This window comes from Actinia tenebrosa, unplaced genomic scaffold (assembly GCF_029948245.1).
Source record: "Actinia tenebrosa isolate PJP-AT-01 unplaced genomic scaffold, QUT_ActTen_1.0 PGA_scaffold5__44_contigs__length_20552954, whole genome shotgun sequence".
Classification (NCBI taxonomy): domain Eukaryota; kingdom Metazoa; phylum Cnidaria; class Anthozoa; order Actiniaria; family Actiniidae; genus Actinia; species Actinia tenebrosa.
In genome coordinates this window covers 15,578,997-15,602,186 of record NW_028292582.1, presented here as the reverse complement: position 1 = coordinate 15,602,186, position 23,190 = coordinate 15,578,997, and the positions used below count along the sequence as shown (strand labels likewise).

At 35.5% G+C, this 23,190-nt stretch overlaps 5 protein-coding genes across 5 annotated transcripts; 3 read left to right on the top strand and 2 right to left on the bottom strand.

The window, feature by feature from the left end:
* The first annotated feature begins 2,304 nt into the window (after nt 1–2,304).
* On the top strand, nt 2,305–6,433 carry LOC116305852 (uncharacterized). The gene is made up of 7 exons (XM_089038106.1): nt 2,305–2,362; nt 2,834–3,004; nt 3,358–3,504; nt 3,588–3,878; nt 4,543–4,692; nt 4,770–4,925; nt 5,094–6,433. The coding sequence occupies exons 1-7, from the start codon at nt 2,305–2,307 to the stop codon at nt 5,165–5,167; spliced, it is 1,047 nt and encodes a 348-aa protein (XP_088894232.1). The 3' UTR covers nt 5,168–6,433.
* On the bottom strand, nt 6,411–8,020 carry LOC148906706 (uncharacterized). Its single transcript, XM_089038105.1, has 2 exons — nt 7,977–8,020; nt 6,411–7,378 (listed from the first exon to the last, which is right to left on the bottom strand). Exons 1-2 carry the CDS (start codon nt 8,018–8,020, stop codon nt 6,538–6,540), a joined length of 885 nt encoding a protein of 294 aa, XP_088894231.1. The 3' UTR covers nt 6,411–6,537.
* Nucleotides 7,802–11,249, top strand: LOC148906705 (uncharacterized). The gene is made up of 2 exons (XM_089037804.1): nt 7,802–8,292; nt 8,833–11,249. Exons 1-2 carry the CDS (start codon nt 8,046–8,048, stop codon nt 10,380–10,382), a joined length of 1,797 nt encoding a protein of 598 aa, XP_088893930.1. The 5' UTR covers nt 7,802–8,045; the 3' UTR covers nt 10,383–11,249.
* Nucleotides 11,250–11,566: 317 nt separating this feature from the next.
* On the bottom strand, nt 11,567–13,371 carry LOC148906704 (uncharacterized). The gene has a single exon (XM_089037805.1). The coding sequence runs from the start codon at nt 13,245–13,247 to the stop codon at nt 11,736–11,738; it is 1,512 nt and encodes a 503-aa protein (XP_088893931.1). The 5' UTR covers nt 13,248–13,371; the 3' UTR covers nt 11,567–11,735.
* Nucleotides 13,372–22,129: 8,758 nt separating this feature from the next.
* Nucleotides 22,130–23,122, top strand: LOC148906703 (uncharacterized). Its single transcript, XM_089038104.1, has one exon. The coding sequence runs from the start codon at nt 22,130–22,132 to the stop codon at nt 23,120–23,122; it is 993 nt and encodes a 330-aa protein (XP_088894230.1).
* The last annotated feature ends 68 nt before the right edge of the window (nt 23,123–23,190 follow it).

Below are 23,190 nucleotides of genomic sequence, written 5' to 3'. Positions count from 1 at the left end.
CTAGGAGTGCAGTAGTAGTCGAATGAAGCGGTCTAAATCCCGACTGCTTTTGAGAAAGTAAATTATTTGAGTTTAGATACTCATATAACTGGTTAAAAACTATTCTCTCGAAAATCTTAGCAATAGTAGGTAAGACCGAAATGGGACGGTAATTATTCAAATCATCTTTGTCATTAGCTTTATGAATTGGCGTAACTTTCGCAAGTTTCAAGCCGTTAGGAAAAATCCCTTTATCAACTGATTGATTGAATAGCTTCACTAGTGATTGCCTTATTGAATTTTAATTTCCTCCTGAAGATTACAGATAATTTTACGAGAATCATCGTTTTCCTTCTTCATTTGTTGGATATCAAAGTTCTCTCCGTTTTGGAAAGTGTCTTTCAATAAACTTATTTCTTTACGCAAGTCAGTCAGTAAACCGAATAATAATGAGGCAATTTCAGAATCAGTCGGTTGTGAAGGCTCAACTCTTTTTTCTGCAGGACCATCATTCTTGCTTGGAAGAAGTTCATGAAACTTATTCCTAAGGCATTCTTGATTTGGCCCAAAGATTTTCAGTCTAAGTGATGATGTGTAGAATCTTACGGAGCATTCCTTGTCATCGGTACTCACTTTATACGTTATTGCGTTGTGAGCTTTGTCTTCTTTAAAGACGCCATTACTGCCTTCTTGGACATCGAACATAAAATCCACCAAAGATTTAAGTTCTTGTTGCGTACCACGCCAAGTGAAATCGTTATCCTTTTCATCATAACTTAAATACTCAATAAGATTTGCCATTTGGAGACAAAGATTCGATAGAAGCTTTATAAAATGTTGAAGATTACGGAGCGGTTACGAACACGTCTGCATAGACTGAACAGACAGACAGACAGACAGGTTTGTAGAACATAACAGGAACCTACCAGTAGATCTCTAAGTCAAAACAATCTAAACTATATATGCTGGACTTGCAAAATTATATACAAAAAGCATTATTAGTGAACAAATAATTCCTAAAATTCTGTTGCATAACATTACTCACCTACGCCAAGTCATTGAAACTATGTGTGGGCCTTTGTACTACAAGCCTCTTTAATATGCTTCTATTAATATGAATGATGTATCTGGACCTTGTACCAGCAAGGGGGGTAAGGTGGGGTAGAGGTCTTGTTCGTTTGGAATGTAAAATGTAGACCTCTGTGAAAACATGTACATCAGTAGTGAGTCACAAAACCTTGGGTACTCCCATACGGTAGGCTGTCAGTCAGTTGTGCTTGCCAAAGGTTATTTTCAAATGGACTTTGGATATAAACATCATCGTTATATCTGTTTTAAGTGATAAGGACGAGGATATGGTTTATTATACCATTGACTGTTGTAATTGTTTATCTCTTTAGAGTACTCAATGAAAAGAAAAAGATAAAATACTCAGAGGAGAGAATGCAACCCGATTAATCTTCAAACAGGACTATTAACTTAACTCATTTCTACCTAGATCTATCAAACTATGTAACTCGCTACCAATACACTGTAAAATAAATGATGCAAGCCTTTCCAAATTTAAGGAAGTTGTGAGCACCCACCTTAAAATCTTTTGAATTTGAAATTGAATAAATTTTGATATGTTTTTTCTTTTTATTATTGTTTTTTGCTCGTCAATTTTAATGTTAATCATGTTTGTACTGTATGTAAATTGTATGGAGAGGGAATATCAATTGGGACGAAAGTTCTGTTTTCTTCGTCAGTCACAAAATTTGTATGTCTCAAGTTTTATAAAATGTATATGTTTATATTGTGACAAATAAACTAAACTAAACTAGACTTGAAGTATGGCACTACTGCAAGAGAGAGACCTCAGGTTTTCATCTTAGTAACATAGCAACAACCGTGCATCATTTACACATTCAAGGTCAAAGTCTGCTGTCCATTCAGTTGTTGATACAAACGTTTGATCCAAAGAGCAAACACGCACTGAGTCATTGTTATCGTAACCATGCCCGTTTGTGGCCAGTTAGGCCGTCATGCTAGAAAAACTGATGTGCTTAAAACATATTTTCAAAACTGGTCTTTACTACAGATTTTTGTAAAAAAAACAACAAAAAAACCGCGCCATCAAAATGGTTTTATTGCTTGCCTGCTACTGACGTGTTTATTTGATGGCTAATCATCACAATTATCGACTAACGTCGTTGCCTGTCAATCATAATTAACTACTGGGGTGGATTTTGAACCGTCTTTGCTTGGCCTTGTTATGGTGCAGATATAAAAAGCGGTATAAGGAGGTAATGAGGTAAACACTCACTCACTTTGGAACAATCAACCATGAATACCACTTTACTGGTGTTGTGTTGCTTGTTGACTATAGTATCCAGTATTTCAAGTAAGTAAGCAGAGCAGTTTCCTTTTTGTTCAGCTTTCAACCAAAATCTTTCTGAATGACACAAACTTGTTCACTCGGTAGATTTTTGATGCGTTTTTCGAACCAAAAGAGAATATTTGGACTAAAATTAACGTTGTGCACCTATACACGTTATTGCAGCCATTACCTTATTTCTGGGACATTTTCTGTTCTTTTTTCGATTTTCTCCAAGTTGTCATTGCGTAGCAGATTTGCTCAAAGGAAGGCAGGGATGTGATAAGCTTGATAACTTAGTCCAATTACTTTTACCGGCCAATATCTTAATAATACAAAAGACGTGGAGTATTTATCACTCTGTTTAAACTATGTTGAGGGGAAGGGAGAGTTGGGACTATAGGGAAAGCGAAGGGTATGAGATTAAAATAACCATTTAATGTGTTGAATATCTTGTTCACAGCTATAGAGATAATTCCACCCTATCCCAGGAATGAGATAGCAATAGAAGGAGATTCATTGGCGATATCCTGTATAGCGGAGACACTTCAGGATACCCAAGTAAAGTCATCTTCACCAGACGAAGCCGCGTAGATCATTACACTTACGAGGAAATCCAAAACAGTCCTCGAGTTTACGTGACCAATACAACTCGGAACGATACACACGGTAAATACTAATCCATGCACCACTGAACGATTCTAAACCACACTTCGTTTGAGTTTCAAGGTCATGGAGCTTTATCAAAGGTCGTGCTTTAGACAAAAAAAAAAAGTGTTGAATACAAAGCCCTATGGGTTATTGCTCTGTTCCAAAGTGCTTCTTTTTTGCTTAGTGTGCAACAAAGTCTTATTTTCATGAGGTGTTGATGTCATCGATCAAACTAAATCGATGAAAAAACAATGTCATGAAATAATAAAGAGCCGAGAGACGTGTTGATAGTATAGTGACGTGTCTTCAGTCAGCTTGTCTCGTCCTGTTAAGTACTGTAGCTGATCGTCACGTAACCTTTCTTCCTTTAGGTTTAACGCGAACTGCAGTCCTCCATATCGAGTCAGCACAGCCTTCAGATCACTCCAGCCTTGCACCATACCAGTGTTGGGCTTATCCTTCAATACCTGGCGGCAAGGAACCCGAAAAACATGTATTTACTATATATGTCATATCAAGTAAGTGAACTGATGATCATCATATACAGTAATGCCTCTAGTCTTTTCACTGATTCTTTATTGATATACTGCTTGATATACAGAGAGTGATCTACCTAGAGCAACTGTAACAGGTGCAAATGCAACACTTGGAGGTCCTGCTAACTTGACTTGTGATGTAACGTATCCTGGTAACCAGTACAAGGCACCACTCGAGAGACTAGCATGGGTCAAGAACACCAAGACTATCAGTGAGAATGGTTCCACTACTATCGATCCTTTGATTCTCACTACTGTGTCAGCCAGAGATGGAGGAGTTTACACTTGCATGGCTGTAGTGAAACTACAAGGATTAAAAGCTGTCAATATATCTTTGGGAACAGCCATACTCACGAGTATGTACCACTAACTTATATCATAGTTAATGGAGTGAAATGGTTTGGAAACTCCATAGAAATGGAGTTTTGCGTTTGATGTTGAACCGTACCATCACGTGTTACTGACGGTGCACAATGGACCAAAGCAAGTATGGCTGAAAATACTCATTTCCTTATTATTTTCATGTATGAACATTTTGAAAGTGAAAACTTTCATTCGATGACCAAAAACCATGCCGATAAATATTTCCGCCCAGATACAGTTAAGTTACTAGATGATGAATAAGAAAGCATGAAAAAAGCCGCAATTTCCTTTTCAATAAACAATTTGTATTAATCATATAGGATTAATTTACGAATAATAACTATTTCAGAACGTTTTTTTAGGGAGAAAAACTTCTATATTCCCGAACACTTTGAACAAACGGAGAATCTTTTCCTTCTCTGTGCACGGTCAACGTCATATAACAATGTATAAAGTCGAACAAAAACCTAGAACAATAGGTTTCCCAACCACTCCGCCCCATTAACTATGCTTATATATAGCTATTATTCTCCCATAACCCATTGTTGTTATGGAGACCACACATGTGATATGTATATATAACCACTAGTTGCCATGTGACAGACACGCAATAGGTATATATTTATAACTTTGATACTTTGGTATTTACTTTTCTAGTAAGAGTGCAGTTTTTTGAAGCTCCAACGGAAGTAGTGGGTACTGAGGGGGGTAGGGTGGTGATGGAATGTCCAGCTGAAGGCTATCCACTGAACATTACATGGTTGAGGAGGTTGAACAATGGAACTCAAGTCGTTTTGAAAGATGCAAGTGAGTAATGAAACTGAAAGCCAGTGTTTAAGTACTTATGGTTTGTTTTCCATACTGATTGTCTTATATTATCTTAGTCAACATTACAATGGCTGAACAGTACGTAGTTACCAGGCCCTGCTCATACTGTCGATATAAACTGACCATCAGCAACGTTCGATCCCATGATGCTGGGCGGTATGTGTGTAAAGCAAACGAAGGCGGACAACATCATTTTGATCTGTTAATGTCAGGTAATCCATTCTTTGTCTACTTCAATAATTTAATAGTCATTATAATACTATTTCATATATTTATGGACACGATAAAGCCTAGTGCCTGTAAATAACGATTAATCGTTATAAATATTTTTTGCTCGTTAAAAACATGTTGTTTTTTTTTTTTTTTTTTGGAATCATCAGGTTGTGTTGGTGTCATGGTGAACTTCCACACTGTTCTTATTGGTGTACTGGCTGGGCTCATGTTGATCTTGTAGACTCACATGATTAACATTTGTAAAGCAATACAGTTATTCAGTAGTCACGCAACAATGAATGTAGACATACTGTTATATGAAGAAACCAAAATGTCAAAGTTTTGATTTCACTTGGACTATTTTGACGACGCCTGTTAAGTATTGACCTGTATGTCGTAGCAGAAACGGCATGACATTACAAATAGATTTTGATGAAGAGAGGTTTACGCGCTTTTCACAACCTTTTCAGTAGTGTGTGACTATCAGTTACTAGTTGGTCTACAATTCTTGTTAAAAGTAGCTAGTGATCATATGTTGTTAGTAGGTCAGTGAATGATCCAATAAGTAGTAGTAAAGGGGGGGTTCTGGCACAATTTTGTCCTGGGATAAAATTATGGGATTATATGACCGGATTCTATGCTTGGATTCTATGCTTGGATTCTATGCTTGGTTTCCAAATTCTAGGAAATTTTTAAACAACATTGTTATATTGCGTGACATCATTTGGACAAGTCTAGACATGTCTAATGGTATGAGATTCCAGGTGCGTTTACTCTTTGCAAAAAAATTATATCTATAAGTATATAAAGAGATGACACATCATAAAATTATAATGACAGAGATAGCACAAAATATAATAATTATCAACGGAAAATCTTATACAATTCATCCGGTTTATGATCTATATGCTGCTAGTGAAGATGGGTATGTTTTGAATATAATAAAAAAAAATCCTTCGAAAGGGAATATTCATCATACTGGGTATTTAAGGGTTACTGTTAGAAAGCATGGTGAAAGTAGGCAAAAAAAAAAAATTTGATACACCGATTCATCTGGGAATGTTATAATGGATTAATCCAAGACGATAAAGTTATTGATCATATCAACGATATAAAAGATGATAATAGATTGAATAATTTACAACTAGTAACACAACAACAGAATTGTAAAAAATCTGCTGAAAACAGAGACTATTCATTTGCAGCTACGAATCATCGAAATAAGAAATGTGTAAAAGCTACTAACTGTGATACAAATGAAGAAACATTTTATAATAGTATGTATGCCGTTCAACAGCATTTAGGAATTAACGCCGGTATTGTTAAAATGTGTGCTGAAGGGAAGAACCGTTTTAAAAGTGGTATATCTAAGAAGGATGGTCAGAAATATAAATTCAATTATATACCAAAGGAAGACCTACCGGAAAATTATAAAAAGTCTGCTAACAAACGTCCGAATAGGAAGGGGAATAAGGATAGTCAGAAATAATTAATATATTTGACTACCATAAAAATAGTAGTGATAACAGCATAATATTTATACTGTGATTATTTCACACATTATAAATAAGAGCTATTATTTTATGTGTTTAACACCACAACTGTGTTGGTCTATCGAAACATATACCAAGCTAAGCCAGCCACACCAACAGTAATAACCGCTAGATTAGTTTCATGTTTTTCTGATGCTGGTGAGGGTTTAATGACGGGTTTATTAAAATTATTAGATGTATCTGTTTTATTCGAATTATCGGATGTATTTGTTTGTTTATCATCTGGTTTTTGATGGGGCAATTTAACCTTTGAACCTCCCATATTATTCTTAGGTATTCCAACTGATTTAGTATCATTATTAATATTATTTACACCAAAACTCATATCATTTGTAGCCCGTTGGAGTTTATTATTGTATCCAATAGTTGATTCAGTATTTATGACTAAACTAGATGGCAGCAACCAACAACCTGGTGATATTGCTAAATCGAGTTTTACTTTAGCCTCTTGAATCGCCATCTGGTACCTTTGTATACTTTTCGAAATATCTCTTTCGTTTACTGAATTTTCAAATAGTTTTAAGAATACATCTTGAGTTTCTTTGGCTGAGCCTGAATTACCAATGATTGATGACCTAGTATTAACCTGTGAACCTAGAACGCAATATACGAAAGCTTCTATACTTTGATTCAACCGTGACATTCCTGCTTTTGTTATACCTAAACCTTTTTGCGGTACGAACCAGTTATACTGGCTTCGATCCTTGTGAGTAGATGTGTAGTATTCTGTAAGAGAATCTTTATAAGGACTTGTATAATGAAAATTAAACTTGTCTGAATCTGTAGAAGAACCTTTGAACCGGAAATCTGGGTTGGATGAATCAATACCAAACTCATTGCACAATTTTACTAATGCACCTTTATTATATCGAGAAATTATTATCCCACGGTAATGGAACCTGAAGATCGTTTAGAATGGATCTAACTGTGTATAAGACATGAAACTTTAGAACAGAAGAGATTTGAGTACTAGGTTCAGTAATGTCGAAACCAATTCCACAACCACTCGTTGCACACCATACAGCAAAATTCAGCTGTTGGGATATGGCAAGCCGAATGTAGCAATATTCAATTCAGCTCGTTTATTCAACGTTCAACCATATTTATTCAACGTTCAACCATATTTATTCAACGTTCAACCATATTTATTCAACGTTCAACCCCTTATTCAACGTTCAACTCCTTATTCAACGTTCAACCCCTTATTCAACGTTCAACCCCTTATTCAACGTTCAACCCCTTATTCAACGTTCAACCCCTTATTCAACGTTCAACCCCTTATTCAACGTTCAACCATATTCATTCAACGTTCAACCCCTTATTCAACGTTCAACCATATTTATTCAACGTTCAACCACCCCTCCCCAATCCCCTCCCCAAGGTTTACTCGTTCCCGGTTTCCTCTCGGCCCGACTACAACAGCCTCGGGCAGAGGGGAGCCTAGGAACAAGGTTGAAGGCGACCTGGCCTAAAACAGAGCCCAGTTACACCGCGTACGTTGTCAGATTTGATCGGTTACGCACGTGTTTGGATTTGGGCATAGTTATAATAGAGATTGGGGCAGTAATGGACAATAACAATAAAAAATACTTGGATGATCTGGCAAAATGCCTAACCGAGGCAGGAAAGATCTTAAATCAGATGAATGGTTCTTCGAATCCATCAACTTCTACTGGTCTCTCTAGCAGAATGGAATCTGCTATTTCTTCGGTCGGGAGAACAGTCAATAGAGCTCAATCTATGGTCCAGAACTCTACAAACAGAGGGCTTTATTCCCGTTTAAATGGACGAGAACGTCTGCGAGCCATTTCAGGTATTGTTTATACTTTTCTTTGGAGATCCCATTGTTCAAAACCTATCGTAGTTTTCGTGACTCAGGCTTACACGTGGTAAAAGCTGCCATTTTGTAGCGCTGCGCGAACGTAATAAAAATAAAATATACTGCAGTATGTCCTGCTCTCGGACCCTCCATATGATTCAAGCGTCGTTTTATAGTACTATGACTATGGATTTCACCGAAGTGTGGTATGCACACTGAGACGTTTGCTACTGTGCTAATAAACATAAACGTTGTAGTCTGCATTCCTTTCTACAGTCGGTATCCTTTTGATTAGGGATAGACCATTATATTTAGGGGGAGGGGGTGGTATGAGCAAAAAGATTTTTTTAAAATTATTATATTACATGGTTGGAAAAAAATATTGTTGTTGAGGGCTTATCATATTTTTTTTGCCAAAAAGTTTGATGTTAAGGCGAATCATTGATTTTGTAAAAAGGATGCTGTAACAAAGCCAGTTTAATTTTGATTAGCTTATTAGATGCAGAAGTTTTAACTATTGCTTATGCTTATTAGGTACTTCTGCCTCATCTGCACAAAAAAAGGCCAAACCAATGGAAAAGACTTTCGAGTTTGTTCTTGTAAATTCCAGGGGGCAGCTCAATGAGAGTGATTCATTGCTCTTAGAAGATGATGCCATCATACTGAGAGGCATTGTTACTCTGAACTCTAACATGAATGAACAAAACATTCGAGCATGCTTGGCTGAGGCAGTTGTTATAAAGTTTCCAACTGTGGCTCCACAGGATTTGGAATTTTTAAAAGCAATTAGAAGAAAATTGTCAAAGCCTGTAAATGCTGGTGAATTCTCCTTCAAAGAAGTAAAACTCCTTGCAGGCCAGGGAAGCATTTATATAACCCTGAAGGATGGATTTGAATGCTTGCTTGATGATTATATTCAAGGAAGAAATCGTGAACCCAATGTAGAAGGTGAAGAAAGGCAGGAAACACCAGCACCAGTCACTCAAGATGGCAGGGAAAATAACCATGGCCAAAATGTAGAGGATTATGAAAGCCTTGTTCCTTCTCAAAAGCCACAAGAGGAAGATGACGGCGACCTACTTAAGTCTGCATGGGGTGGGAACTATGATGTTGAATCAGCAGTGAAAGAATGCTTGAAAGCATGTGAGGCAGACAAGGCTACTAACCCAGTTGAGGTATTAAGATGTGCACAAAAATATATTGTGAAGGGACGACCACTTGATACTACTGAAACTGAGTCAAATTTGGAAGGAGAGGTGAACTTTATTGATGTGAACAGACAAAACTTGTTAAAAACTGCATTTGATGAAATTGAAGAGATTGAAAACCTTCAGCTCACTTTGCAAGTAACCTTTTATGGTGAAGTTGCACATGATAATGGGGGGCCAAGAAAGGAATTCTTCCGTTTATGCCTCAGAGAGATTAAAGAAAAATATTTTGACAATGGATTGAGGAATCTGCTTTCTGATGACTATATAAAGGTTGGCATCATCATGGCTCTTAGCATGCTTCAAAATGGGCCAGTACCAAAATTTATGGATGAATCAATGTTACAAGAGTTGTTTCAAGAACCCAAGCCCAGCATATGCATTCTTAAGCTACGTATGGGGTTTGCAAAGATTGGCTTGTACCAAATTGCAAAGGCTGTCCCACAGTTAGTACACTTGATGCGACCCTCTCAATCGTATAATCTTACAAGAAGAAAGTTGATTTCCTTACTTGCACCTTCCTTCTCAGATGAAGGGTCAAATGCAAAGAGGTATGAAATGGCTGTCTATGAGTTATTCTTAAAGTATGTCCGAGAGGCTACCAGTGGTCGTAGGGCAGCCATCACCATTGGACATATCTTACAATTCGCAACTGGTGCTGAAGAAGAGCCAGTTCTGGGCTTTGCAATTCCACCTAGCATCTGCTTCGCCACTGCAACTAGTAAGAACAAGTGGGCTTTTGTGCCTACTTCAAACACTTGCACCCAGACATTGTATTTACCCACTGGGTCACATGATTGTCCTCTTCCTTCTGAAGAAGAGCTCTTTGATGTATATGACAGTGCCTTTGTTAATGTTTATTTCGGTCTGGCATGAGTATAAGAAACTCCTGCCTCAATGTTACATAAATCATGAACAACCTAAAGAGATTCATTCACAATTGAAAAAAACTAGGACAAGAATACAATGATGAAATTTATTTTCTTGATATTTTAATATGATTGCCAAAAGCAAAGCACAGAAATGTAAACTTGAATGTTTGATTTTTTGTGTTCTAAATTTTCCGAAGAGATATATTGGTGTTGCTTTAAACAATTTCCACATATAAGCTAAAACCAAAAAGTTGTTACTGTTTATTTTTCTAAAAATGTTGAAGATATTTATGAAAGAAAATTAACTATGATATACATAGCTCTAAAAGATGCACTGTTATATTGAAACTATTATTGCTATTGAAAAATCTATTTGTTATTTCCTTTTAATTTTTGAAGAAATTACTGGTATGTCAATTCTTAGGTTGCTAATAGCTGGGATTTCATTTCTTAGAGCCTCCTGGGAAAAGGGATTTCATGTAATGGGACTGGGATATTTGAACCAAAGAACAATAGGAAAATGAAATTGAGGATTGAGTAAAACTGGCCGAGATTGTTGGATTTGAACTGGGATTGGAATAAACAGTTTTTGGTTGGGATATGGGATTAATAATAATTAGCACCCCCTTTTTGTTAAGGATTTCAGCTTTACATTTTTAGGAAAATTATGTGAAACTAGGGTGGGTGTAAGGGTGATTTCTAAAACACATCAAAATTTGTTATTCAAGGCAGAGTAACAATTCCAGGATCAATTTAAAGCCATGGCTTTTCTACAACCAATTCATATGTGCATTTCAAAACAACTTAATATGCAGTTGAAAACTATTACAATTATTTCTAGTATTAAACCTGCAGCTTATTAAGACCAAAATTTACAACCTGTATTCAGTCTTGGCACTTCCTGAGTATTTAGTTTTCATGACAGGTTCAGAACCCAAAAAATTAATGATCAAATTATATTATTTAGAAATTGATTTTTGTTGATGGTGGAGGGGGAACTGAACTCGGGGGGATGAAAGTATTAATACACAGAAGAGAAATTAGAAGAATAAAAACTTCCTTACAGCAGACCCTGGATTACTGAGATGTTAATTATGAAATTTTTTATTTTTTATGCATAAATTCACAAACTACAGGTGAATCAATTTGGTTGTGTTGTATGAAAAATTAAAGCTCTCAGACTCAATATCACAATCTAAATTTTTAATGGAGACTAGCAATATGGCTTGCTATGGTGTACTACTATGTCAAATATATATAAGAAAACAATAGAACAAGGGTCTCCTACATCATAAAGTCCATTAGATTCATATCGAAATCATGGGGTTCGTGACTTTAATCTTTATTCATAGCATACTCATTTCATTTCTTCAATTATCTCTTGAGTGAGACTTAAAACCTGACAATATATGTCTACTCCCAGTTCACTTGATTCCTTCAGTGGATCAATCCTATCCAAAACGTATGCCTTTATTAATTCTTCATTATCAAGATCTATTGGCTCAACTATCACATTATTTTCCTGTCTGGAACGTGATGGACCTTGGGCATCGTATCCATACATGGCTAGATCATCTGGCTCTTCATCCACCAATCCATGCGCTAATGGATTATTGGCATGCATCATTCCATTTGTCCACATCTGGATGGGGGACCAGTTTCTCTCTGTACGTACTCTGTGGTGATTAAAAGCCTTCATAAATTCATTCATTGCCTTATTTATTCTGGGGATAAATACCAAGTGTAGAGCAAAAAGATGGACAGCTTCATTTACTTGGAGTATTCCAGTGGATTCCATGGCATAAAAGGTGTAGTAATACAGATGGCAAACACATCTGAAAACATCTCGCCACAACCTTTCAATGCGCTGATTGTGAGTTGAGGGACCTGCTATAAAACTTCCTCTTCCTTCACCTCTAGCTTTCACCATGGCATCGCATACAAGGACATTCTCTACACCTTGATCCACTCTGATTCTTGATGGCCAGAGATCACCATCAGAATTAATTGCATTTAAAAAGAGTTCAAGAACAGTTTCTGAAAGGTTGTTTGAATTGCAACTTAAATACATTATTCTTCTGGAAAATCCATCGATGCATCCATGAATTACTAGTTTCCAACGAATCAACGAATGGTGCCCATCAAGATGCCATAGAGAGTTTGGCCATGGCACTTGATAAGTTCTTCGAGACACCAAGGCACCCCATCTCAAGACAGTGTTTTTAGGATCCATTCTAGCCATACTTTCTCTTATTCTTTGCCTTTGAATTCTGTAGCCAAGTGACTTTACGTAGCCAGCAACGTAACCCTGGCCAGTGGCTGATCCATGAGTTGACAAATATGTTTTAACTATATCATCCAGTATTTCGTCAGACAAGTCACTAAAGCCTTTCATATCTTGTAAATGAAATTCTTCTACTCTTCTGTATATTGTCCATCTTGAAACGCCTAAATATTCTGCAATCTTGGTCCAACTGAATCCTAGTGCACGAAGTTCTTCAAGGGTTTCACAAGAAATATCATACGAAGGCCTACCAGGTTTTAGAGAGCAAGTCTTGGTGGCCGCCATTTGCCCAGCAACAGTTGTAGGCGTGACAGATCCCATATTGATGTAATGTGACCAAGAATTCAACACATCTGTTAGATATTTTGACAACAACTCGAGTTCATTTCTATCACTTGGATCCACGCTGAAGCAATCACACAGTGTCCTGGTCAAACAAACAGCCATGTCAAGTACAACACTATGTGCTTCGGCAATCTCTCTATCAAATGGCTGCTGACTAATTTCCTTTGTTTTCTCGAGAATAGAGATTAAACATCTTGGAACCTCTTTCTCAAGATCGACTTTTTGATCGGTATCCGCCATATTCTAGACCACTGGGCTCTGTTTTAGGCCAGGTCGCCTTCAACCTTGTTCCTAGGCTCCCCTCTGCCCGAGGCTGTTGTAGTCGGGCCGAGAGGAAACCGGGAACGAGTAAACCTTGGGGAGGGGATTGGGGAGGGGTGGTTGAACGTTGAATAAATATGGTTGAACGTTGAATAAGGGGTTGAACGTTGAATGAATATGGTTGAACGTTGAATAAATATGGTTGAACGTTGAATAAGGGGTTGAACGTTGAATAAATATGGTTGAACGTTGAATAAATATGGTTGAACGTTGAATAAGGGGTTGAACGTTGAATTATAAGGGGTTGAACGTTGAATAAGGGGTTGAACGTTGAATAAGGGGTTGAACGTTGAATAATGGGTTGAACGTTGAATAAGGGTTTGAACGTTGAATAAGGGGTTGAACGTTGAATAAGGGGTTGAACGTTGAATAAGGGGTTGAACGTTGAATAAATATGGTTGAACGTTGAATAAATATGGTTGAACGTTGAATAAACGAGCTGAATTGAATATTGCTACATTCGGCTTGCCATATTGGGACCAATATTTCATGTTTGGTTCTTCGATCCATGTAGTGTAATTACTTAAATTTTGTACGGTTGGTGGTGTTAGTTGGAATACGTTGTTAAGTTTAGCAGAGAAGCTTTTAACAGGTGTTACATATATTTTGAGCGGGGATAATAAGCTAACGATATCATGTGGCTTATCATAAAGCCCTACAGCTGGAATTGGATAGCTCTTATTAGTAGTCATAACCGCCTTTGGGAATTTAGATCCAAGGAAATCGTGAATATTTTCTGGTTCGTAATGGTGCCCCTCATATACTGGAAATTGGTATAATACCTTTGCTAGGCTACCGTCTGGATTAAACGGGTTGTAATAATCCCCATTGAATAAAAAACGTACATCACCATCTTTACTTTCTATGAAACGTTGATCGATATTGTTTGGATATCTTTTTTGAAATTCTGTGTACTTCATCTTATATTATAATTTATAATAAGAGATAAAGTTTTATATATTAGTTTTTGTCATATCTAATCTTATACATATAACCACCATAGGGGTCTCTGTTGAAGGAAAGAGTTATTTCTTTGGATTTACGAGTTGGTCCACAAGCTCCTTTTTCAACTCCTCTCTCAACTTGTTCACGTCCACATCGTTTTTTAAAAAAGTTTCATTTTTCTTCCGTCGGATACTAGATTTAAGCTTTTCATACTTAGCTAATTCACCCATGATGAGTTCGAATTCTTGCTCATCAATATAATTATTATGTAGGGCTTTTGAGACGAGATCGTTTATACTATTTTCCTTTGATTTGATGAGTTGAATAGTTTTTTCATGCTTCGAAATCTTTTTAGTAAGCTTTTTTGTCACGATGCCACAACCAGCCGAAACCAATCCGAGAACACCTCCGACAGCACTGAGAGGCACTCCGACGACTACGCCCGGTCCTGTCAAACTTGTTCCGATTCCAGAAGCTGTTAGTATGCCACTGAGAGTTCCTGTAGTTATTGTTGTTCCATGGAAAAGTGATCTTAATCTCGTATACTTCTTTCTAACATGTTCATAATGCTTATGCTCTTCTCCTAGTCGAGATAATACCATATTTACTTTATGCAATCTGAAGTTTTCACCAGTATGATTTTGTTTTTCAGGTAGTTTAGGGTAAATACAATCTTGATCCATTGTCTTATAATATATATATATATATATATATATATATTAAACTATTTTTATATGATTTCAACAGTCATTATGAGAGGATAAATTCTAGAAGTTATTTTTTGGTTATTAATATCTGTGACCCAGAAACTTAGTTGTCCTATGAAACTATTTTTGATTAAAGGTACGTATAAACATGTATTAGGATTATATGCGACTACGCTATTAGGTGAAGTAAGTCTAATATGAGATAAAACATGACCATGATCATTATTTAGTATAACTTGATTACTATCTATTAAATCACAATGGAGAAATAGGTCAGTTTTTCTTGGTCCTAGGTTGTTATAAAACGAACATTGTATGAGTCGTATCGTTTTACAATTACTAATAGGATTCTTAAGAGAGAGTGTGAAAACAGGTGTGTCTTGAGTTAAACCGATATACAGTATTACCATTATAATATATAATCATTTTTTCTTTTTATATGATTCTACGAAATACAAAACAACAGCTACTATTAGAAGCCATGCGTTTTTAGCAAGAAAGCCAACAACCTCCCCAGCAGTTCTAAATATAAAAGAAGCTATTGCCCCCACCATACCAGGTAGTATTTGACCCAACTTTTTACCAAGGGTTTTTAAACCATTTCCGACACCTTTAGCGACGGTAGTCAACCCACTTTTGAGGCTATTTATTATAACACCGATAATAACCCCGACAGAGGTAACGATAGCTGTTACTGTAAAACCATATTTCTTAAAAATTAGTTTTATACGCTCTCTTAACGGTAGTTAAGGTAGTTTTTCTTCAATAGCATCACTTTCTTCCTGAAGCTTTTGTCGCTCATCCTTGAGATCGTTCAACTTATCTCTTTCGCTGGCTAGTTGTGTTTTCGCTCTCTCAAGGTCATCATTCTTACTGTTTACTTCCTTCAGCAATCGATCTCTTTCGTTTCTTATATTATCAGCTTGCTGTTTTATTTCATCCGTCTGTCTTTTCGAACCATTATACATCTCGTATTCTGATTCAAGATCACTGATAATATCTTGTAGAGATCTTATAGAATCTGTGTCAGAATCAATTTTATCCTCTAGTATGACAACTTTCGGGTTTAGGGTAGTTAATTGTTCATCAACTTCTTTGGTCTTCTTATCGATTGCATCTAGGACCACTTCAGTGGGATCTCCAATAGCATTTTTTATAGCATTCGGCATGTTATTGTTTTTAGCACCAGTTTTAGTAAACACATTGTACCAGTTATCATTGTCATCGTGAGTAATTTCTAATCTCCCTTTATTATATCGTAAGTCAAAACCATCCTTAATTTTTATTTTATTATTTGGAAACTTGGCATCAAGTTCCCCCTTTGCTTCATTGTACTCCATGATTTCTTCATTCGATCTCCCAAGGTTTTCTGTTATTGTATCTGGTAAAGCATCACTCCATTTACCATTGAATAAAAAGTATGGCTTTGCCCCTTTATTCTTTAATCTAACTTCGACTCTTTCATATTCATCCAAAGTAAAAAGAAAAGGACTTTCTCTTGGGTTCCATTCTGGGTATAGCTTACGTATGCGACGAGCTGCTGTCTGCATCTTTCTTACCCTATCTTTTGTCTTATCTTTAATATTTTCTAATTCTATTTGTTCGAGAACCCTATTACCCCATTCACTTAGATTCGTTTGGTCTCTTAAATAATTTATTCGTGTCACCTCTAGACAAATTAATGCCACGAGCTTTTAAAAAATTCCTAAACTTACCTCCCCAACTTGTACTAGTTTCATCTTCTAAAGATAATAGTGGTTCTAATTCATCCTTAGTAATAGGGTCATTAATATTTCCAGCTCCATCAGGATCCAATGGATTGAAATCAATTCCACCTTCTGCCATTAACTATTATATTAATATAATAGTAAATAGTTTTTTATATGAATTTATAAGAATTTTGATGCTAAATAACCAGCACCCAACATACCACCGCCAACATACATCATCTCATATTGTTTCTGTTTATCACTTGGTTTATAATAGTCGCTAAACTTAGGTTTATCTCCAATATCGAATTTGATATCTGGATGAGCTTGGCTATATAGTTTAAATGCCATATCTGTATTATTGAAAGCTTCATCTGCAATTTTCTTATCAGCATATTCCTTATTTAACCAGTCTTGGTATGCCTGTCTTTTCTTTTCATATTCACCCATTTGTTTCTGATATGCTTCTAAAGCCTTGTCATGTCTTATCTTCTCTTCGTCAACTCTTGATGAACCACCATCAAGGGATTTAGCTAGATAAGAACCCCCCACAAATGCTGTAGCGTTTAATACTGCTCCTGCTACCATTACAGCTATGGTTGCCATTTATATATAATTTATAATCATATATTTTTATATGTTTAGATTGAAGTTGGTATAATCTTTTTAGTTTCAAGATAGTCCTTCAAATACATAGAACCAGCTAGAACTAAAACCCATTTTCCATAGTTAGACAAGGAACTTGATGGGTCATTAATAAAAGATTCTTTCATGACTTTCTTACCTACATACCCAATTCCTGCAGCAATCCCTACAGTTACGCTAGCGTCCATGACGGTTTTAACTACTTTGTTTTCAGTTGTTGAACTTGACATCTTATATATATAATTATAAATATTTTATTTTTATATATATTTTATTCCATGCCTATTTTCGGTACAGGTATTTTAGATGATTTCGTTGGTTTAGGGGGTAATTGTAGTTCCGTCATTGATGAAGGAACTGGTAATTTAGGCTTTTCATCTGTATTAATAACAGGTGGTGCTTTAAATTCATATTTATTCTGCTTTCTCCATCTAAAATATAAATCAACAGCTGTAAGAGTTATTCCAACCATAGTCAATGCTGTTGTTAGTGATATTTCCGGCATCCATTTAGAATCACTATTATCTTCTTCTTCAGCAACATTTTCATGTTCCTTCTCTTGTTTAAGAGCCTGCTTAGCTCTCTTATGATATTCTGCTAGTCTTTTACCAGCTGCCACTTTTTTAGGATCTTTCGTCTTTGTTATTATCTTTTCCGGTTCTCTTGTGATTTGCTCAATTTGTGTGCTATCCTCTTCAGACATTATATATATATATAATCCATATATTTATATATATATTGATCTGCTCAAGAGATGCTCAAGAGCTGCTCAAGAGCTGCTCAAGAGATGCTCAAGAGATGCTCAAGAGATGCTCAAGAGCTGCTCAAGAGATGCTCAAGAGCTGCTCAAGAGCTGCTCAAGAGATGCTTAAGAGCTGCTTAAGACTGCTCAAGAGTTTGATCAACAGTATTTATAATATACTTGTCTAAATTATCAACTTGTTCCTTCTTTGGACTACTAAGATCTATATGTTTCGCTATTTGAAGTAACCCACTAGCTAGTGCTACGAATCGACCACCTTTTAATACGAGATAACCGGCTGCATTGTTCAACTCATTCTTTACTAGATCGTTTTTCTGTAGATCAGAACAAAGTTCTTTTTTATCATTGATGGGTAATACATATGACACTAATTCAACACCTGTTTCCAAAGCTGTATCAACTAGACCATTCGTAACATTATTACCCATAATTACCTGATATCGGTTATAGTACTTATCAACCTCTTTCGCTGGTAATTTTTTAACATCTCCTAGACTCATTTTGACTCCAGTATAATTTTCGATAGTTCCTAATACTGCTAGTATTGACAATTGCTCTCTTTTTTCTTCTATTTCATGGTTATCATTCTTCTTTACTAGTGACCTTCTCTTGGGTTTCTTTTCTACTATTTCCTCAGCTGTCTCCTCTGGTATAGTTTCTAATTTGTTTACATCATCGTTATACTGATCAAGGATAGATTCCATATTATTATATAATTATATAATAATATAATTATTTTCTTATATGAATACGCTAGGAATCTCTAAATGATAATTGAACGGATACCTTAAACAAAAACAAATTCTAGCATATCTATTTTTCTTTAATAAATTCATTAGTTCTTTTCTTTCTTCTAAATCGATATCTCCTCCATATTCATCAAACATAATCTGATTCGACATTTTATTAGGGCTATAAAATGCGACAATGCATGCTACGTTTTCACGAAACGGTTTAGCTATTGCTTTTAGGTCTTGAGTTAATACCCATACAGATATTTGTTCATGCCTCCCTGAAAAAGCTAAGTCGATAAACTTATTCGACCTCTGCTTAAGATCTTTACTAAAAGCATAATCATCTAGTATTATTAATGTCTCAAACCCAGAGAACACCTCCTTACAATATGATAATATATCATTTATTTCATCAATGCTGTCAGCATCAGGTGACAAAACGATAAACCTAGGATCATTATGAGCAAAACCATGATATGTCTTATTTCTCGAATATGTGGGGCAAATGGAGTACTATATATTCAAAAACACGTATATACCCATGTCGTAGAGTACTAACTAGGAATTGTGTCTTTCCACAGTTTGTTGGACCTGTTATAATACAGTTAAATGGTGTTTTGTTCTTTAGTTCCTCCATTATATAATAATAATAATAATATTATTAAACTTTTAATACATTATAGATTTTAGACTACTATCTTCGATTTCCATCAAAGCATCAGCTACAACATACATATAACATGTAATATTTCCTGATCCACCTGTTGTTCTCTTCATTTCTAGTTTTACTCCGTCTTTAGTGTTATTCAAAACGAGGCCGTTCCCATGGATTTGACTTTCTGGAAAAGTACGTAAATCAATCCATAAGGCAAATTTATCATAATAAAAATCTTCTTGTGTTATATTATGAGTATCACCAAGTCTTGATCTAATCGAATTCCAAAAATCCGTTTGCAACATCCCCTTACTGTAAAGTTTATTAGGCATACCATCAACATTAATATCAACTTGTGTAATATTTGGGTTTACGAATTTTTCACTATCTCTCGTGCCTACAACATATGGTTCTATAAATAGACAAAGGATACCACTCATTGATCGACGTGGTATGTTAACATGTTCATTGATCACAGAGTCAGTAGCCTTATTAATCGTAAACGTCTTATGCAGCAGTACATTTTCATAATAGAAACCTTTACCAACCTGGTAAGCTGAAAGGGCTTCCCGTGCGAGATAATCACTATTGACACACTCATATTCAAGCTCGATATTTGAAAGACTGTAATTATACGGATCATCTGTTTCACTCGTAATAACAATCTTTTCACTTTCTGGGAGTGTAATCTCAAATGTAAGGTTGTTGGATAGTGCTTTCGCGTAGAAGACACCATGTGAATCGAGAATTGGATGATCGATTGGTAATCGATATCTATCACCATATAACCCAGATAGTGCAACCTCTTTTAAATTCGTAGTCACCTTATCACCTGCACTAGTTCTTAGCTTTCTCATGTTCTCTGATGAGACTCCTTTTCTCAGCATACTTTTGCGTTCCCTTTTCAACATGAATAAATCATTATACGTTTGATACAAATCAATCCGTTGTGTATCTTGCAAAGTCTCACCACCATATAAGACCCTCATACGTGATTTTAGAGCCCTACCCAAATTATTAACAACTGTGTTATTCGCATGTCCACCTGTAGCCATTTTGAGTTTAAAAAGTAGCCCTAATGAACCAGGAACATATACGACGTTATCAGTTAGCTTTGGTATGTGAATATATAATGTTTCCCCTGGATTTGCTGAACTTGGATTAAATGTCACACGATGAACTGTCTTCTCAGCTTTTAGTCCAAAAGGTTGTTTGTAAGCTCTATTTACATCCAGTTTGTCTGAAATACTTGTCATTCTATATATAATACTTATATTATTATCGTTTTATATAATTTTATTTACGGGTAAATAAAAACTATCAAACCATTACGTCATTGACTTCCTAATTAATGATGTATAGATCCTTTAAAATATATTGAAAAAATATATATCGATTTTCTACTTCCAATTTTTAAAATGATATTTTGTCATACGTTCAAATATATTCTGTAATTCATTGTTTAGTTTATCAGCTTCGTCGATTTGTTCAACAAGTTCCTTTTTCTGTGTAACCGCTTCATTGATTTGTTTATCAAGTTCATTTTTTTGTTTATTGAGTTCATCGATTTGTATATCGAGTTCATTTATTTTATTTTTATGTTTACTTTTTTGTTCATTTAATTTATTTTTTTGCTTCAAAGCTTCTTCATTCTCTTCAGTTGGTATTTCTCTAATATTATAACAATCTCCGCATAACTCCAAATCTATCGAGTCTACTATGTAACTAGATCCAAGATGATTATAGGAGGCACCACAAAATTTACAATTGCCTTTATACTTTTCATTATATGAACATGAGCAGATATCCCTATCATCTCGACAGTCCGTTTCGCAATCAGAGTCGCATGACTCTAGTAAATCCTCGTGAATATAATCAATCCAGTCATATCCAGTACATTTTTCACATATGTACGCAATCCTTTCATTTAGACAACTCTCGATAAAATACTTAGCTCTCATAGAACACCCTTTCCCCTCACACATGTGTATATCTTCGCTATTCATTTGTATACTATATATAATTATTATTTTCTTATGTATATTTATATAGTGCGTTTAAAACCATTAACCTTGCGAGCTATAATAATGGTTTTAAACACACTATATAAATATACTCAAATAGAGAGAGTGAATGGAAAGGTAACAAATTTATTTTTATAATGGATAAAGTATCTATTTTTAGATATTGTTACCGATCTATATATTAGATGTTTATTATGATTAAACATACTATAAAAACACATTAAAATATCTTTTATATATGTTATATATATATATAATGGTAAGACCAAAAAATATTCATACACCAATCAAGTATTTAAGCGAAGAAGAGAGAAAGCAAGCGATTACGCGAAGCAAGACTAAGTACATGGTTAATAAAGAATGGATATGTCATGTATGTGGGGATCGGAATTACACATTAGCTGGGAAATGGAGTCATATTAAGACAAAGAAACATATTAGGAATACCGAAGCCTTGAATAACATAGAATAACCAATTCCATCATAGTTTAAAATGAACCAAATATTGATTCATTTTAAATCAATAATCAGGTGTGTTAGTATCATGACGTAATGGCACAGGTGTGCCGGTCTTGCATATATAATACTTATACAATTATTGTTTTATATAATTTTATATATGGATAACAAAAAACTATCAAACCATTATTATAGTCCTCAAGGCTATTGGAAGGGTTATGAGGCTATCAATAAACTATCAAATTCCACTAATATTGATAAAAGTATTGTAAAAGAATGGTTGGAAAAACAAGCATTGTGGCAGATATACTTACCAGCTCCTAAATACATACCTAGATACCATTGGGATGTTGAAAAAGTGAACCAGATACATCAAGCAGACTTATTATTCTTACCCCACGATAGAGTAAGAAGAAAGTTATACAAATATTCACTCGTGGTTGTTGACATTGCAAGTAGATACATAGATGCTGAGCCTTTGACGTCTAAGTACTCAACAGAAGTATCCATAGGGTTTGAAAAGATATATTCCAGGCGTTTAAAATGGCCTGAATCAATAATCGTAGATCCAGGTACTGAATTCATGGGTGAAGTTACGAAAATAATGAATAAAAAAGGAATCTTTGTACAAAGATCGGAAGCTAATAACCATAGAGCCCAAGCACTGGTCGAGCGCGCTAATCGAACCATTGCTGAGAAACTCTTTAGCCACCAGTATGCCCAAGAAATGATTATGGAAGAAAATGAAAGATCCCGTGAATGGGTTGAAAGGCTGCCAGCTGTCATACGAAGTATAAACAGTGGAGTAAAAAGAATAACCGGTAAAACACCGATTGATGCTATAAAATTGAAAGAATTGCATGAAAACCATGTGAACTATAAAAGACCTGTTGGATTAGTAGAAGAAAGATTACCAGCAGGTGTGAAAGTTAGATACTTATATGCTCCTGGTGAGTTGGAAGGTGGAGCTCAAAGAGCTACAGACCCTATTTGGTCGTTAGATACGTACGATATAACCAGAACTGTCGTGTCAGCTAATCAACCTGTCTTATATTACCTCTCTAAAGGAGCCCCAAAACGTAATTTTGTTAGAGAGGAATTACAAGTCGTCCCTGAAGACACACACCTACCACCTGATAGTGTTTTGAAATAACTACTTTTGTGATGCTATTCTATCATAATGATCAATACTTCTCTGATAACGTTTTATGAATTCACCTT

What these genes read in the sequence shown, in the direction of transcription:
- LOC116305852 (XM_089038106.1), top strand. Translation starts at nt 2,305, where the DNA reads ATGAATACCACTTTACTGGTGTTGTGTTGCTTGTTGACTATAGTATCC. An exon ending in GGGAACAGCCATACTCACGA is followed by an intron (nt 3,879 to 4,542) that starts GTATGTACCACT and finishes TTACTTTTCTAG; the next exon opens with TAAGAGTGCAGTTTTTTGAA. An exon ending in TTTTGATCTGTTAATGTCAG is followed by an intron (nt 4,926 to 5,093) that starts GTAATCCATTCT and finishes TGGAATCATCAG; the next exon opens with GTTGTGTTGGTGTCATGGTG.
- LOC148906706 (XM_089038105.1), bottom strand. Translation starts at nt 8,020, where the DNA reads ATGCCCAAATCCAAACACGTGCGTAACCGATCAAATCTGACAAC. An exon ending in AACCGATCAAATCTGACAAC is followed by an intron (nt 7,379 to 7,976) that starts GTACGCGGTGTA and finishes AACGATCTTCAG; the next exon opens with GTTCCATTACCGTGGGATAA.
- LOC148906705 (XM_089037804.1), top strand. Translation starts at nt 8,046, where the DNA reads ATGGACAATAACAATAAAAAATACTTGGATGATCTGGCAAAATGCCTA. An exon ending in ACGTCTGCGAGCCATTTCAG is followed by an intron (nt 8,293 to 8,832) that starts GTATTGTTTATA and finishes TATGCTTATTAG; the next exon opens with GTACTTCTGCCTCATCTGCA.
- LOC148906704 (XM_089037805.1), bottom strand. Translation starts at nt 13,247, where the DNA reads ATGGCGGATACCGATCAAAAAGTCGATCTTGAGAAAGAGGTTCCAAGA.
- LOC148906703 (XM_089038104.1), top strand. Translation starts at nt 22,130, where the DNA reads ATGGATAACAAAAAACTATCAAACCATTATTATAGTCCTCAAGGCTAT.